This window comes from Syngnathus leptorhynchus, chromosome 3, assembly GCF_054491065.1.
Source record: "Syngnathus leptorhynchus isolate UIUO chromosome 3, UIUO_Slep, whole genome shotgun sequence".
In the NCBI taxonomy this organism is placed as follows: domain Eukaryota; kingdom Metazoa; phylum Chordata; class Actinopteri; order Syngnathiformes; family Syngnathidae; genus Syngnathus; species Syngnathus leptorhynchus.
The window spans coordinates 18,898,509-18,913,755 of NC_141197.1; the positions used below are offsets into that span (position 1 = coordinate 18,898,509).

Sequence of the window (15,247 nt, forward strand, 5' to 3'; positions counted from 1 at the left end):
TTTTCATCCAGTCGCAAAGCCTTTAGATGTGCCGTTTCGCGACAGCTTGAAAACCGGCTCGTCTTTATTACACTTGGCATGGTTCAAAACAAGCAGATAGGCAAGAAAGAAAATAACGTTTATTGATCATAGGTATACATTTCATGATATAATTGCGATATATATTATTGGCAAAGATACTATTATTCAATTGCATTTTTTATACATAAATACAAAATTGGAGGTAGGGCCTCAAAGATTGATGACAAGTGGAAAATAAATGCATTTCACATATATATATATTTTATATTATATTCTTTTGATATCTTACACCAATTCTAAAACATATATTTATAGATATATATATATATATCTACTCTATTTCTAAATCAAATGACGTCATGTTGGAGGCACATATCTATATCCATAGGCAGCTGTGCCTCACAAGAGATCACACAAAAATGTATGACATTACTCAAGTAATTAGAAATTTAACCTATGTCGTCATAGGTCACACAGTAGCGTGCCAAACTGACACATAGACATAATAACAATACCATATGAGACAGACAATAAGCTTTTCTGTGGTGATCACACTACACTCTACTAGTCCAAGACATCTATAAGGCCAATGGTTACCTGAAGATGTTTTGTAACGTATTGGCAAACATCAAGATATACTGCATGGAACATGTATGGCAGTAGCTAAACCTCCTACACACAAATCTCTTGATCCTTTTTTTTTTTCTTTACCTTTTTTTCCCTTTGGTTAACTTGCAGGCAAAGTTATTGGAGTCATGAATGAATGACTACATACATTTTTGTTACTTCATCCTCTGATAAGTTCTGTCTCGTGTGAACAGAAAGCTCACTTATCATGCATTGACGTACATATATTAAGTGAGTCACAATATATGGACATTGACTTGAGCAACACAAAGTGCACATGCAAGCTTATTCGTGTCATATTTCATGAAGCTATATGGATTTAGTGCTTTTTTTTCTTCCCCTTAAAATAAAAAGTGGAGATATTACCTATACTATATCCCATTATAATACAGCTCAGGGCAGATCAGACATTTTTTTTTTTTTGTTTTTTTACATCCCCATCATCATCTTTGCTTATCTTTAAACTCTAGTTTAGAACATTTTGGGAAGGGGGAAACCTGCACATCTTTCCCCGCCTACTGCCTTGCAAACATCTGATTGATAGTTGAGTTCAGTCAAAACTAACACTAAAAGGCAATCGCGCCCAAAGGGGAACGTTTTACATCACGGGAGGACTCAAGCAAAATACACAAGCGCTCAATAAAAGCAACAATCAGGCTAGTATTGTTTTACAATATCACTAGAATGTGTTCTAAGTTCATATAAGTTAGGCATGGCTTCGAGAATTTTTTTTTACATCTCTGAGCAACTGTTATTGCGTTCCACAGAAAGCATCTGAGAACTCAATGCAATTAAACACGAAGCCTCTCAAATGCTGGAGTCCCACGGGGTGGTTCGCAGCCCATCATTTGGAACCATTATGTTGCTTTTAAAGAGACTGCAAAGCGAGCTACATGTATATTATATGGTACATTTACATCAAGACTTTATAGCTTATAATTTGCTGTACTTGCCAGTGGCCAAAACACGCTTGGCAACCATACCGGAGTTTTACATTTGAGTAACTCTGTTAGTTTTTCTTTGCTTTATCTATGTGGAACAATTCAGAAAGCACTCCCGTGAAAGTGTTTTTTCCGCAGAGCATAATAATACAGTTTTTCACATCATTCATTTGACGGAATTGTGGATACCTGAGACCCTGTTTTCAAGCGGACATACAGAGAAGCAAAGAAGCATTCTTCTGAAATGGCAAAGAGGTCTCCGGAGCTATCTCATATAAACACATCCAAGAAGTGAGAAGCCTTTTTTGTGTTTTCTCGCCTTGCCACATGAAACATCTGCACCAAGCGTTGTGGGGCGTGACCACACACACACACATTTACACAAAACTGACACGATACAAAAACAACACGCTCACATTCAATCTGTCGTCCTCTCTCTCTCTCCTCTGCCGAAAGCTACAGCTTTATAATCAGGTATATGCGCATTTTTAAATATGTACGTCAATCTATATATCTTCATACATCTCATTATTTTTGTGGGTGAGCCTATTAAAACGCACATTGTGATGTTTTCACAAATGGCTAATAAATTCACAACACATACAAGAGCCTACTGCGATAAATACACTAAATAGATGCACGGAGTGACTATCAGGCTGAGTTTTAGAGCTTCAAAAAGGTTAAATGGCTTATTCATCGTGAACTAAAGGGCAGATTGACATGATTTACATATACAGGCTTAAGATAAATACAGTATGGTGTAGTTGAGGGGTGGGGGGGGAGAGAGACCCTCACAAAGAGTCCCTGGGGGTCACAGACAAATATCACCCCAAGCAAGCATCTATAAGACAGCAGAGTCATCCGAGGCCAAAGTGTATCAAATGAAATGCATTGACGCGTCTACACAGACCAAGGAGGCACAAATTCCTGATTTTCTATTCTCCACTTTCTATGATGCAAAACAGTGGCTACAAGAAAGTAGAAAGTCCAACCAAAGGACCATGTACTGTTGCTTTTGTAAATACCGAGGAGCAGCCGTGATCATTGTACTGCCACTATATTCATAGGACCACATTTTCTCACCATCTGTCACGAGTTTTCCTGTCTGCTTGTGCTGAGACAATTTCTTTTTCTTTTTTTGCACATAAATATGGTTGTAAGTACACACACACACACATATATGGCCACATTGACACAGGACTCCATCGGGAGCAGCGAAAATATTGCAGATTGCAGCTCTGTCCATTCATGACGATAGGTCACAAAGTCTCCCACGTTGGAAGGTTGTGGTGAAATTGCCAGTCATCATGAGTGGGAGGCCATGATAGACTTTCGGCTGAGCACAAAGCAGCAGCAACAGCAGGTGGAGATGATTCCACCTGGGAGGCCCTCCTCCCTGAGAGAAGAGTGAATAGGGGGAGAGGAGGAAGAACATGAGGAAGACAAAGGGAGAGGGCGGTGAAATGCTATAGTGGGTGGGGGGGGGGGGGGCAGAGAGAAGAGGGGAGGGGTGCTTCTGACACCCCCCCCCCCCGCCCAAGGTTAGAGCTCTTCGGGGGCTGCTGTTACTAGAAAGAACTGAGCTGGAAGTCCGTTGGGGGCAGCTTGAGGCCGAGGGAGCTGGTCCCCAGCGGGTCCATCATGTTCTTGTAGCGTTCCCCACGATGCTTCATCAGGAAGGGACCCCAGTCGGGCTGAGGGGAGCAAACCAGCTTGAGACGCTGCAGCGGGACAGACAGAGGTCGCTGCGTTATTGCTCATCCTGGCTTGTGTGAATTTGCATCCCAATTATAACGACACTCTGTAAGTTCAATTATGGAGAAAAATTGAGAAACTCTCCGGCGAGGGGGGGCGCTGATATCGGCTCTCTGCAAATATTCGCAGCCGCTATCAGTAATTTTTCGCAGCCTTTTAAAAGCTACCTCAAAATCTGCCTTTGTGTCTCAAGAAGACAAAAAAACATGTTTGTGCTTGGATTTTCAGAAAACTACATTACTGAGATGCTTTTAACAGGTCCAAATGAAAAATAAATCAGCCGGCTGCAGCAGGCTGCCAGAAAACTGGACCACTTCACACCTGACCTCAAAATACGAGTCAAAGAATCCATTTTAAAATCTTGCTGCTGCTCTATAAATCTCCAAATGGTCTTGGACCAAAATAGAACCCAAATGAAATGCTCCTTGGGTCACCTGGGACAAGTCTATGTTGTTGAAAATGTGTATTCAAAAACACTTTTTGTAAGGTTGAGAACAGTTTTGTAGCGACTGTGGAAACAGATTGTGAGAGAACATGGAATTAAATATTCAACAGTAATTAAATGTGACCTTTACACAAACAAACAAAAAAAAAGTGAATACTCAGCTGCCGGTGTGTTTTCCTCTGCTGATGATTGCTGATTTGCCAACAGCGCCTGACTAAATGATTACCTCAATTAAGGTGCCGGGAGCGAGGTACATCTTGATGACAAACATGATGGGGATCCAGATGACGGAACAGATAACCATTAGCCAGCCCATCACCATAGACCAGGTGGGGTAGGTGTAGTCCTCGTATGTCATAACGCTCCACTGAGAAAGACTCAGAATCAAGATGCCCTGCGTGGATCAACGTATTGACAGAGTGACTATGTCGTTCGGCTCAATACAGCAAAAGAAACAAAAAATGTGCCGTAAAGAACAAAATAAGTATAAACAGCACTGGAATTGAGGAAGTCGTAGAAATGGGGGGGGGGGGGGGGGGGAACAAAGACAGAAATAAATGAAGGCGAATCGATGAGCTCCCCAAGAGAACGGGACTTCTCGTGAGACCACCAGCCGGCCGACTGTGGCTCCATTTGTCATCGTCAGCCCTGCTTTTGGTGCCGCAGCCATTTTCAGCACAATGACTAATATATATTCTGTCTCGTGGCCAATATTGAGAGGAAGGCAAGCTCTGCGGATTGGACACACTCTACCGGATAGCATGCCATCGCACACATTATTGTTGTTTTTCAAAATGACATTTTTTTTCAAGAGGGGGGGGAAAATGTGTGTCCAAACGTTTCATTTCCAAAAGGTGCATAATAACAATAGCATATTAATCAATGGGCAAATCAGAAAGTGAAATGGAGCTCAAATAAACAATTAATACACATTTGTGACCATGAAAAGACAAAGTGGAACATAATGGATAGTTAAACAGATAAAGATCATTGTTTTTCAGTACTTGGGCTTAAGTGTAAACGCTGGACAATTTGCATTTGGAAATAATTGAGGCCATTTTAAACTAATGAAAAAAATCTCAGCCTACTTTAAAAACTTTTTGGAACAACAATTTAGACTTTGTGACATGATAGCAATCGTAAAAGAAGTCATTTTGCATTCTAGCGTTACAGGGAAATTGGAATTTGAAAGGCAATAAAATGGACACTTTTAAACTCTGCGTGTGTGTGTGTGTGCCTGAGTGTGTGTTTCACCGTCAGAATGGTTGGTGTCACAAAGGCCCAGCATAGTCTCCAGAAGCGATTGGGCTGAAAACCAATCATCATTTCAATATCCTCGCAAAACCTTTGAAGCCCTGCAGAAGGAACGAGGGGGCGGAGGGTAAATGAAATAAGAGTAGATATTGCATAAAGTCACCAAGCCAGGATTTAAAAAGTCTCTTAACGGAGATGCCAAATTCCAATTCCTGGCTTCCTGAAGAAGGAGGAGGGAGCAGGTGGCTTCATTCCTCATTCCTGTCTGATAAATGACATTGAGTGGCATCAAGAGGCAGTCGGTGCTACCTGATGACCAGCCAAACAGGAGCTGGAGGGGAACAATTTCATCTGCACGCATTGCTTGGCTTTTACAACAGTGACATCTAGTGGTCAGGACCAGTACAACATGCCGCAAGGATGCTTCAATCACTAAAGCAAAGTTTGACGAAACGTTTTACATTTAATTTTACTTTATTTAACTAGAACCTGAGTTAGGACATTATAAATAACTTGAAATGAGAGAGAGAGACAGAACGCGGGTGTTAAGAATAAAGACAGAAATCAATGAGTGTAAATCGATGCATGGCGAGCAGCCAACCGACTGCGGCTCCTTCGTCATTGTCAGCCCTGATTTGGTGCTACAGTGATTTCCCGCATAGATCTGCTGGAAAACGGGCCAACAATGTTAACCCTGTTCAATATTTATCATCTCAAATCCCTGTGGATAGTCACCACAGAGTTGAGTCAAGGCACGAACTCTGACAAGAAGAGTTTGTAACCTCAATCTGGTTAACAGAAAAACCCACAAGTAGTAGCTTTTCTTTGTGTTTTCCACCATTTTGAATGACGCGTGGCACTATACATCCGTCTTGATTGAACATAGAAATATCTGTGTGGTGTTGTGAAATAGGTCTTGCTCATTTCTAGTACAGTACACAATATGAGCAAGAAGAAAATATCAAGATGCGTAACAGGGCCCCAAGAGGGTCCAATCTGGTACTGCAGTGCGTGCATGTATAAACAAAACCCCATGATTGAAAGCGTGAAGTGTAGTTCACGCTGACATTGTCACCCACAGCTTTCACACAATATCAACTTTAGCCTGTTTTATTCAACCTTCTAAAAAGGTTGACAAAAATGTGAGGAAAAGTAAAAGCTTTGGCGGAAAAGGCTACAGATTGAGACCTGCTGTACTCACCATAGAGATAAGAAATCCCCACAAGCTCAAAGATGGCGATAATGACCAAGGAGTAAGAGGCTGCATACGTGTCCACCAACTGTAGCATGTACATGCCATTCTGTCACACACACAAAATATTATCAACACTGAACACTGACTCATAGCCATAACCACTTTCAGTAAAAAGCCTTTCGGATTTGAACCATGTGATACCTCAGTGATCATGGGAAATCCCAAAATGAAAAAGGCGAGGCAGCAAACCAGGGTGAAGATCGGTTTGTGCTTCCTCAAGTACTTGGGAAACTCATCCGACACGGAGGTCACGATGGTCTCAATGGTTGCAAACTAAGAAAGGAAAGAGGCAACGGTTGGGAAGGATACTTTGTACGATTGACGAGCAGCTTGAGCACCCGTACAGGAAAGAAGATGAATAGATAAACACGACCCCAAAAAAAAAGTGGCATCAATCTTTCCACCTCCTCTAGCCTCTCGCCTCCTGAGCTCGCAAAACTAATTTCCTGTCAACATCGAAAGTCGATTTGAGTCCAAATGCTCTCTCAGCCGCCTAATGAAAGGAACACCTTTTACACTTCCTGTTGGTTTGTGTGCTGCTGTGGCCGAGTTGCATCTGGAAATGTTTGCCTTTGATTGAATGTGAGTGTGGAAAAAGTTGCTAAGTACAATCTTGTAATATAATGAATTTTTGTTCCAAGAAAAAATCTTGTATTGCTTAGACACAATTTATTCATTAGCACAACTGAATTGTGTCAAGATGGAAAAAAATTTTGCTTTTCATAATTTGACAATAAAATACAGATTAGCTCTACATCGCTGCAAACAACCACCAATCAATCACGACAATATTTTTTTTTATTGTATGAAATGTCTTGGAACTGTGTGTATTCCTACCTTCAGTTCTTTGTTTTCCTAATAACAATTAAGGCCAATTTCTTTTTCGCCATTCACACAGACCCCCTTCTGCTATTTGGAGTGTTGCAGAGCACTTCATCCAAAATCTGTCCCAATGGGCGGCATTAATGGCCAATTATGTTAATTGGGTCAATGTGTGCGGCAGTAATCACTTTTAAGCTGCTAAAGAGTTTAAAGCAGACAGAAAGCGACCGCAATGGAGTTGGGATTCGTCTGCCTTTGTTAAGATTCTCTAGCGTGGGCCAACTGTCTGGGGACACGCTCAGTTGCAGACTTCATTGGGTCACTGAACCCAAAAGAATCAAACACCGTATGCTCGGAGAAATCTTCTCACCTCGTCTATCTTATAAGCACACCCGAGCATAGAAATCCAGAGGAGCTAACGGTTACCATGGTATCCAGGCCCAGAGTCAGGAGCATGAGAAAGAAGATGATAGCCCAGAATGGAGACAGGGGAAGTCTGGTCAGAGCTTCTGGGTACACCACGAACGCTATTCCTGGACCTTGGGTCACACACACAAATGAATTTTTTGGCCCCGTTGTGTAACAGTAGCAAGCCGAGATGCGACATGCTAGCTTGCGTTCCTACCTTCATCTGCTACTTGGTCAATCGGCACGTCCAACTCGTGTGCCATGAAACCAATGACAGAAAAGATGACAAAACCAGCAAATATGCTGGTGGCACTGTTTGTACATGTCACTATTACCGTGTCCCTGGAGGTAAACAAAAGGAGAGACAACTTAGCCGTTTGTCAAGAGCGGCCATATTTTGAAACGAAGGCCTTCCATTGTCCTAACAAGTGACACTTTCCGAGTCATTTGCCAGAAGCATCGTTTACCTTTTATGTGTTTACCTGTAGCAGTTATTGTGGAATTTATTATAAGAGGAAAGCGTGATCAGGCCTCCCCAAGCGGCAGACAGCGAGAAAAAGATCTGAGTGGCTGCATCTTTCCACACCTGATGGAGGAGAGACTCCACATTAGAAGCAGGAAGGAGAATCAAACACTTCAAGCCAGTCGGCATCACGCACCTTTCCGTCCATGAGTTTCTCCCACTTTGGTGTGATGAAGTAGAGGATGCCGTCGGCGGCCCCCGGGAGGGTCACGCCTCGGATTAGCAAGATCACAAGTACCACGTAGGGAAAAGTGGCTGTGAAATACACCACCTTTCAAAAAAAGTAATGATCAAAATTATAAAGACGCTCGAACTAACAAAAAAATCTAAGCATTAGGTTGCAGGTGATGCAATGTATACTTTTGTCCACAAGAGGGCAATATACTCCAAGTTGATGGTATTACGACGAACCGATGACACTTAACGAAGTTCATTGCATCTATCTTTAACAAGTGCAAACAACAGCAAAGTTACCTTCCCTGATGATTTGATTCCTTTGGCCAAAGATGCGTAGACAATAATCCAGGCCAGAAACAGACACCCTGCCAGAGGCCAGCGGATGTCTCCCGGGTATTCAATTCCTTTGGAGATGTGCAGCACGTTGTACCTGCACGAGGAGCCATCAAACACCAGCAAACAACAACACTCGACTGTCACTACTGTACACTATGTATTGCTAAATTGTTAAAAAAAAAAAAACATCACATGCCAATGGTGAACACCAATGGTTAAAAACAAAGGGATGTTTTAACATGTCTACCTTTGGAAAGATAATGCTCCCATCTGGTAGCCAAATAAGGTAAGCAAAATATTAGGAACACCATATGAGGCGTCCATTCGTCACTATACTGCTCGAGTGTAATCCAAAACTCAGCATTACTATCCTTGAATCTCATTGAGGAAAGACAGCTCACGTGCTGTTTTTTTATTTTTTATTTTATTTTTTGCCAGAATTTAATTATTTGTGTTTATAAAGGATACAAGAAATTTTAAATCTGGACATCCAGTAGGAAGGAAAATGTGATATGTTCACATGAGAGCCTAAGAAACAGCAGCTTTAAGGGATGCATGTCATAAAACATACATTTACATAGATTGGATTTTTTTTCTCACCAGCTAGAAGCTTCACTCACTTGAAGTACTCCTCACTCGGGCTGACATATGTCTTTCCACCTTCCACGGCCATGTTTAATAGCTTGCTCAGATTTCCAACAGTGTTGGCAGACAGACAAAAAGAGGAGTTCTTGATCGAGGTGAAGTTTTTATCCCGCAAGATGCACGAGTCTGTTCAAAGGAGAAACAGCATGTTTAATATATATTTTTTTAAGTAGTGTTTCCCAACTTTTATTGCTCAAAAGAACATGCCAAAAGGTCACAAAAAGTACCAACCCCAATTCCAAAGAAAAAGCGTGAAAATGTTAAAATTGAAATAATAAAAAAAAGATTCAACACGTTACTCGGGCGTTTCGACAGCACTAATTAGTGCTTCATCAACAACACGCCCCCATATTTATCTTTCTACTCAACACTTCTGTTGTGACGTCACACAGCAAATGCTGTTTAACAACACGCCCAAGCAAGCAAGTGGCAAGTGGACACGCCCACACCGTTTTGTCAGAGAAGTTTCTTGAAATTAGACACAAAGTTATCACAAAATGTGTCCTTTAGAAATACATTAACATCATAAAGGGCATTCATGAAAAAGGCAACAATGTTTAGTTCCGACGTTTTTGAGAAAGGGTTCTAGAGCAAGTAGGTCTGCTAACAGCCAGCAGGGGTCAGTAGTGCGCACACTGCAGCACTGCAGCAGCTCAGTCAGTACAGTAAATATGTCAAGCAAGCAGTTTTTGTGCTGAATTCACACAATCTCAAGAAGCAAATATCACGGCAAATTCGTTAAATTTCGATACAAATTCGATGCGTACTCTTTTCATGTTTCATGTTTTTGCATTTTACCATAGCCAAAACATTATTTCAATTTTATAAACATGCTTTATGGGGAAAAAAAATACATTAGAAACGCTCCAACCGCTAATAGATGTATAAAACATGTTAATATTGTATGGTAACGTATAAAACAATATATGAATATAACATCTATAATATGTGGTCATATTGAGGTTAGTCAATACTCTAAAACTCTCAAATTAAATGTACTGCACAGGCTATCGATGTGTTGAATGAAAACCACCGCATAGATCACAGGTCAGGATTCATTTTCTGCAGGACACCTCAACTAAGATTCGTGACGCATTGCGCATTGTGCACTGCGCGTGCATGTGCGTGCGTGCGTGCATGTGCGTGTAAGCGACCAGAGAATGTGTGTGAATGTGTGTGTGTGTGTCTTACCTAATAGCAGCATGTCTTTGTCCTTACAATCCACCGTGTTCCACGCATTCCTACAGTTAGCCCATGGCAGTGAGCCCTTCAACGAAGCGAACAGGTAGTACAGTGTCCAGCACATAATAATATTATAGTATATGGCTATCAAGACAGATATTATCAACATGGCAATCCCGCAACCTAAAATAAATAAATGAGACGAAATATAGCAATTACTCTTAATGAAAGTGGAGACTGGTGAGGATGGTAAATGCTGTTGCAGTTGATTGCAAGGGCCAGTGTACCTTGGAGTGCTGGGATGCATTTCCACACCGAAACGGGGCCCTGGCTGGCAAACTGGCCCAGGGACACTTCCAGCAAAAAGATGGGGATGCCGGCAATTCCCAACATTGTCAGGTATGGGATCAAAAATGCACCTGGAAGGGAGATACAAAGACGAGCTACAGAAAATGGCAATAACAGGCTACAGAAAAAGGCACACAAAAAAAAGTAGAGAGAGGTATAGGGTGCATACATTTGCAAAAATAATAGGCTGCAGAACATTGCAAATATCACTGTACTACCACTTCAATTAATAATAATAATAATAGTTACAATTTTGCGTCGGAATTTTTCTACAGTTAAAAAAAACGCAAATTTAATGCAGACTGCTGCCATTGATTGGTGGTTAAATAAAAGTGGCTACACAAAATGAATGATATGTCTAAATAATATTTAAAGTGTATAAAACAAGCGTATTATCATCACTTTTATCATGTTAATATTTCTTCTATAAACATTTGCGCATCTTATAGGCTTATCGGAGATGTTAAGAATAAACTTTGGTTTCATTTTGAGTGCGGGTGGGGGGAAGCATGCGGGGTGCTATTTTAATATTTGTTCCATAGAGTGTCAAACTCTCCAGCCCTCTTACCTCCACCGTTCTGGAACGCAAGATAAGGAAACCTCCACACGTTTCCCAGTCCCACTGCATAGCCAACCATGGAGAGAATAAAATCCAGTTTATTGGACCAGTTTCCCCTGGCCTTGTTCTCGTCCCCTTCCTCATCCTCATCGCATTCAGTCTGAGAGGAGAAAACGACCAGATAATTTTCTAAATGATTTTAATTAAAAAAAAAAAAAAAAACGCTCCAGGGCCCAAGATCATAAGAAAAGTTGTTTTTCTGAACGAATGAACACATCAGCGGGTTTAAAACACAAACTGCCAATTTGGGCCAAAAAAGATCAAACGTCAATCAAAACACTCAAATAATATAAAAAAAAGTTTCGCTGAGTGTAGCAAGAGAAAGGGAGGAGAATCAATCCGCAATAGAGTAAATCTCATTATACACCCGCATTGAAAAAAATCTAACTATCGCGAGATCCACAATTCCTTGTAACGCGTCACAAATAATAATAATTTAAAAAAAAACGCCGTGCTTTGCAGAAGTCTTTGTCCAGTGTTTGATTTTTTTTTCTCCCCCACAACCTACTCACATCCCTTTACCACACGACATCCTCAATAATACACTCAGATGAATACAATGTTCAGTTTTGGGCAATTTTGCAGCAACATATGGCCCAGCCTGGAATGCAAGCAAATATTTTGCAGTCATGCACATTGCTTGGGTTTGAAGTCTGCCAACCGCTAAGACAAAATACGTTCGTATTGATTTGACAAGAGATATGCACATCACATTTAGAGCAAAACATGTTCATCCGAGTCAAACGCTTGTTTTTAGCGGACTTACTCGCGTCAGGGAGCCTGCTTGAACTGACATGTTCCCATCTACGCCCATCACGACGGTGGTCTGGCTCAAAGGGGTCCAATTGGAAGCGGTGTTGTTCTGCTCCCCGTGCAAAACTGAGGGCTCCTTTCCAAAGGCCGAATTAGCCGTCATCATCGCCGGGACGACAGGTGGGTTGTTTGTGAACGTCCCGTATGCTTTATTGGCGTCCGGTGCTCCCGTTGGTACATTTTCCGGAGGACAAAAACTTTGGCTTTCGTTGCATGGAGGCGGCGGCTTAGGCGCCGGGTGGTTGTGCTGAGGAGTGGCCGGCTGAGGCGGGTTGATTTCGGCTTTGTTTCCTATTAATCCCGCAGTTCCGTCCGGCTGCTGCGTGGGGATGTGGCCCATCGGTTGTTTGGCCATGTTTCTCTGGTCGTCCTGGAACATGGAAGCGGGGAATGAAGCCGACAAAACAAAAGTGTGTCACAAGTGCAGAAAGTGGAAGAATGTCGGGTTCGTGCGGCACATCTCTGCTAGGGGATGAAGACGGTGGACAAAGTGGCTTTCTGCGACGATTTGGGGACGCATTCTCTATTCACAGCTCACGGTCTGGACCGGCTATGTGGGGATGCGCGTGTTAGTGGGAGGGGGGGGGGTTGCTTTGCTATACCCCTCTCTTGTGTCGTTCTGCAGGATTCTTTAATTTTACGGCCCATTTCCCCCTCGTGTCATTCAACCACACACACATACGCGTCCAACATTTTTAATGGGCAAGCTGCTGCGGGTCTATGCGGCTTCGATCTCGCACGACCACCACCGGCATTACTGCGGCTTGACCCGAGGCGCGCAATTATAAACCCGAAATGTAGCCCATGGGGATTCTGGAATAAAAAATGAACACTGTAAAAATAGAAACAAAAAAGTGTTACGACTAAATAACTAAGCTCTAACAATGTGACAAAATTATAAAGTCGTTTAAATCAGTGTGGAAATAAGCAGTGAAGTCCGACCGTATGCTGCAATTCAGCACCGTGGACAGCGCGAAGAAAGCACAGCCAAAGAGAGTCCAACACCAAGGTAGCAAAGTCAAAAGTGTTCCAAAAGAATGCGAAACCATACGTAAGGAGGAGGAAATGGGATGTGAAACACTTACCATGCCGCGGAGTTCTCCGAACAGGCTCAAAGTGTTGTCCGTGGAAATGACGAGTGGTGTGAGCGAGCTGACTTGCTCGTGTGCGCGCCAAACCCGCGCGTGCACCGATTTTCTTACTCGGGGTCCGTGCGTCAGTGCAGAGCAAGGTGCCCTTGGCGGGACATTTTCGTGATAATAGCACTTTGATAAATCATTTGCCACTGTGGATTGGGATTTTTTTTTTTTTTTTTTTGAAGGGACACGCCACGGCGCACGGACAGGATGTTCGCGTACACGCGTGTATTTGACGCGTTTGTTACGCACGCAGTACGCACTACCTAGACGCCGGGCGCGTGCGTTGTAACACGTGCACACTCCACTTAACACGTACAGATACGCACCCCGCTATTGCTCAAGTATACTTTTGCGCGCGCACACGTGTACGCGCACCCACGCCAACAGCACGTGGCAAAGTGGTGGAAAAAAAATACAGTTAAAAACTGACAGCTTTTGAGGTGCGAACACTGGTTGGGACAACAAATAGTGTGTCAAAACACTGTCACTGTTTTTGGACACACACTACAAGCCCCTCTTTGTGTCTGTTAATCAACTTTGGAGGGTCTTGCACAAGTCTTGCAGAAAGGGGGTGGCGTGGGGGGGGGGGGGGGGGGTAGCATCCTAAATCAATCTTGTGAAAAAAGTGGAGCCTGCGCGTGAGGCTGTGACGAGGAAAAGTACTGTTAGATCCCTGAATGCTGCATTGCGCATTTAGTCTCCAAGCTTTTGTTTAAACAAGGAAAATACTTTACATGAATCTTATTTTCTCCCCTTCCGATTGTTTTAACAATCGTTGCACACGTGGAAAACATGTCATAAAGTCTTTCCTGGAGCAGCATGTGCTTATTTGTTAAATTTTAGCGACTCAGCTAAAATACTCCCGTGCAGCGTTGCCTAGCGACCGCATGAAGCGGTATTGTTGTCACCTAATGACGGGCAAAATAAAAACGGGGCGTTTGTTTTGACTAATGTTGATATATTTCGAGACTGTCGCGCTTTAATCTGCACTGTGATACGAGTGATTTTTAATCACTGGGCAATTTACACAAGATCATAAAGGCCTATTTTAAAAGATGAAAGTGAAAATAAACAAGTGGGATTACGCAACCTGGAAATGCAGCACGGATTTTCAGATCGAATCGTCATCAATTTTAAGTAAAATAACAAATCAATACATATTCAATTACAATGATACATTCTGCACACTGCAATTGAGTTTTTATACTGTTGTGCGTTTAAATAGTTATCACTCACATGCGGTTAGAGAACATATAGTTGTACATCACTTTAAAAAAAAATCTTGCAAATAGTCACAACGAAAAATAAAACTCTTAATCGAAGAATATGCTGACGTGTTTAATCACTTTGACAGACATCGGCCAGTTTGTTCATAGATGTTGGAAAAACCAACAGCAGCATTGTTGGACCAACATGAACCCAAAATTAAAAAAAAATAGAAACACATTATCAAAAAGAAATAGAAAGTTTCTAGCCTGTCGCTATGTATCAAAAATGTGTTTACACAAATTAAGACTTGGATTTATCCCCCCCACGTTCGATGTCGGCGCTGCAAGACTTTAAAATGCGCAACGCGCTCCTTCCAAATCTGACTCCGTTCCAGATAAGAGACTGGAATCGCTGTATTAGCCTTGACTTTAATTACATTGTCAACTGGAATAATTGTAATTGATTTGTGGCTTTAACACACGAGCGCGCGCGCGCACGCACACGCGTTACACATCGTACAAAACGGTCTCAATGCCCTAAATACTTTCAAATTGCTGCAAAATGTTTATTTAGAATTATTTATAAAATGTCCGTTTTGAACGATCTTTAGAGATTTACGAGAAAGTGCTGCTTGACTACGTTTGGGTTGGTGCCGCGGTTAATTACACATGCGTCTATAATTAATGGTTCACTCCCACTGTCGCGTGGGTGATAAGCAGCCGCATCCA

The 15,247-nt window shown here is 42.2% G+C and overlaps 1 protein-coding gene across 2 annotated transcripts; it reads right to left on the reverse strand.

The window, feature by feature from the left end:
• Positions 1–105: 105 nt before the first annotated feature.
• Positions 106–13,811, reverse strand: slc6a5 (solute carrier family 6 member 5). 2 transcript variants are annotated; one of them, XM_085906808.1, is made up of 16 exons: positions 13,257–13,811; positions 12,125–12,541; positions 11,308–11,458; positions 10,679–10,810; positions 10,401–10,574; positions 9,185–9,335; positions 8,526–8,658; positions 8,188–8,322; positions 8,011–8,114; positions 7,746–7,870; positions 7,547–7,659; positions 6,440–6,571; positions 6,245–6,344; positions 5,044–5,144; positions 4,016–4,183; positions 106–3,310 (listed from the first exon to the last, which is right to left on the reverse strand). In XM_085906808.1, exons 1-16 carry the CDS (start codon positions 13,257–13,259, stop codon positions 3,158–3,160), a joined length of 2,292 nt encoding a protein of 763 aa, XP_085762934.1. In that variant the 5' UTR covers positions 13,260–13,811; the 3' UTR covers positions 106–3,157. The 2 variants fall into 2 exon arrangements, with proteins under 2 accessions (XP_085762934.1, XP_085762933.1); XM_085906807.1 differs by lacking the exon at positions 13,257–13,811 and having other exon boundaries at positions 12,125–13,232.
• Positions 13,812–15,247: the final 1,436 nt, after the last annotated feature.

Excerpts from the sequence above, each read along its gene's own strand:
- slc6a5 (XM_085906807.1), bottom strand. The coding sequence starts at position 12,550 with ATGTTCCAGGACGACCAGAGAAACATGGCCAAACAACCGATGGGCCAC. Across the intron at positions 8,659-9,184 it reads CCGAGTGAGGAGTACTTCAA|GTACAACGTGCTGCACATCT; the intron begins GTGAGTGAAGCT and ends CTCCTCGTGCAG. Across the intron at positions 3,311-4,015 it reads CTCCCGGCACCTTAATTGAG|CGTCTCAAGCTGGTTTGCTC; the intron begins GTAATCATTTAG and ends GTCCCGCTGCAG.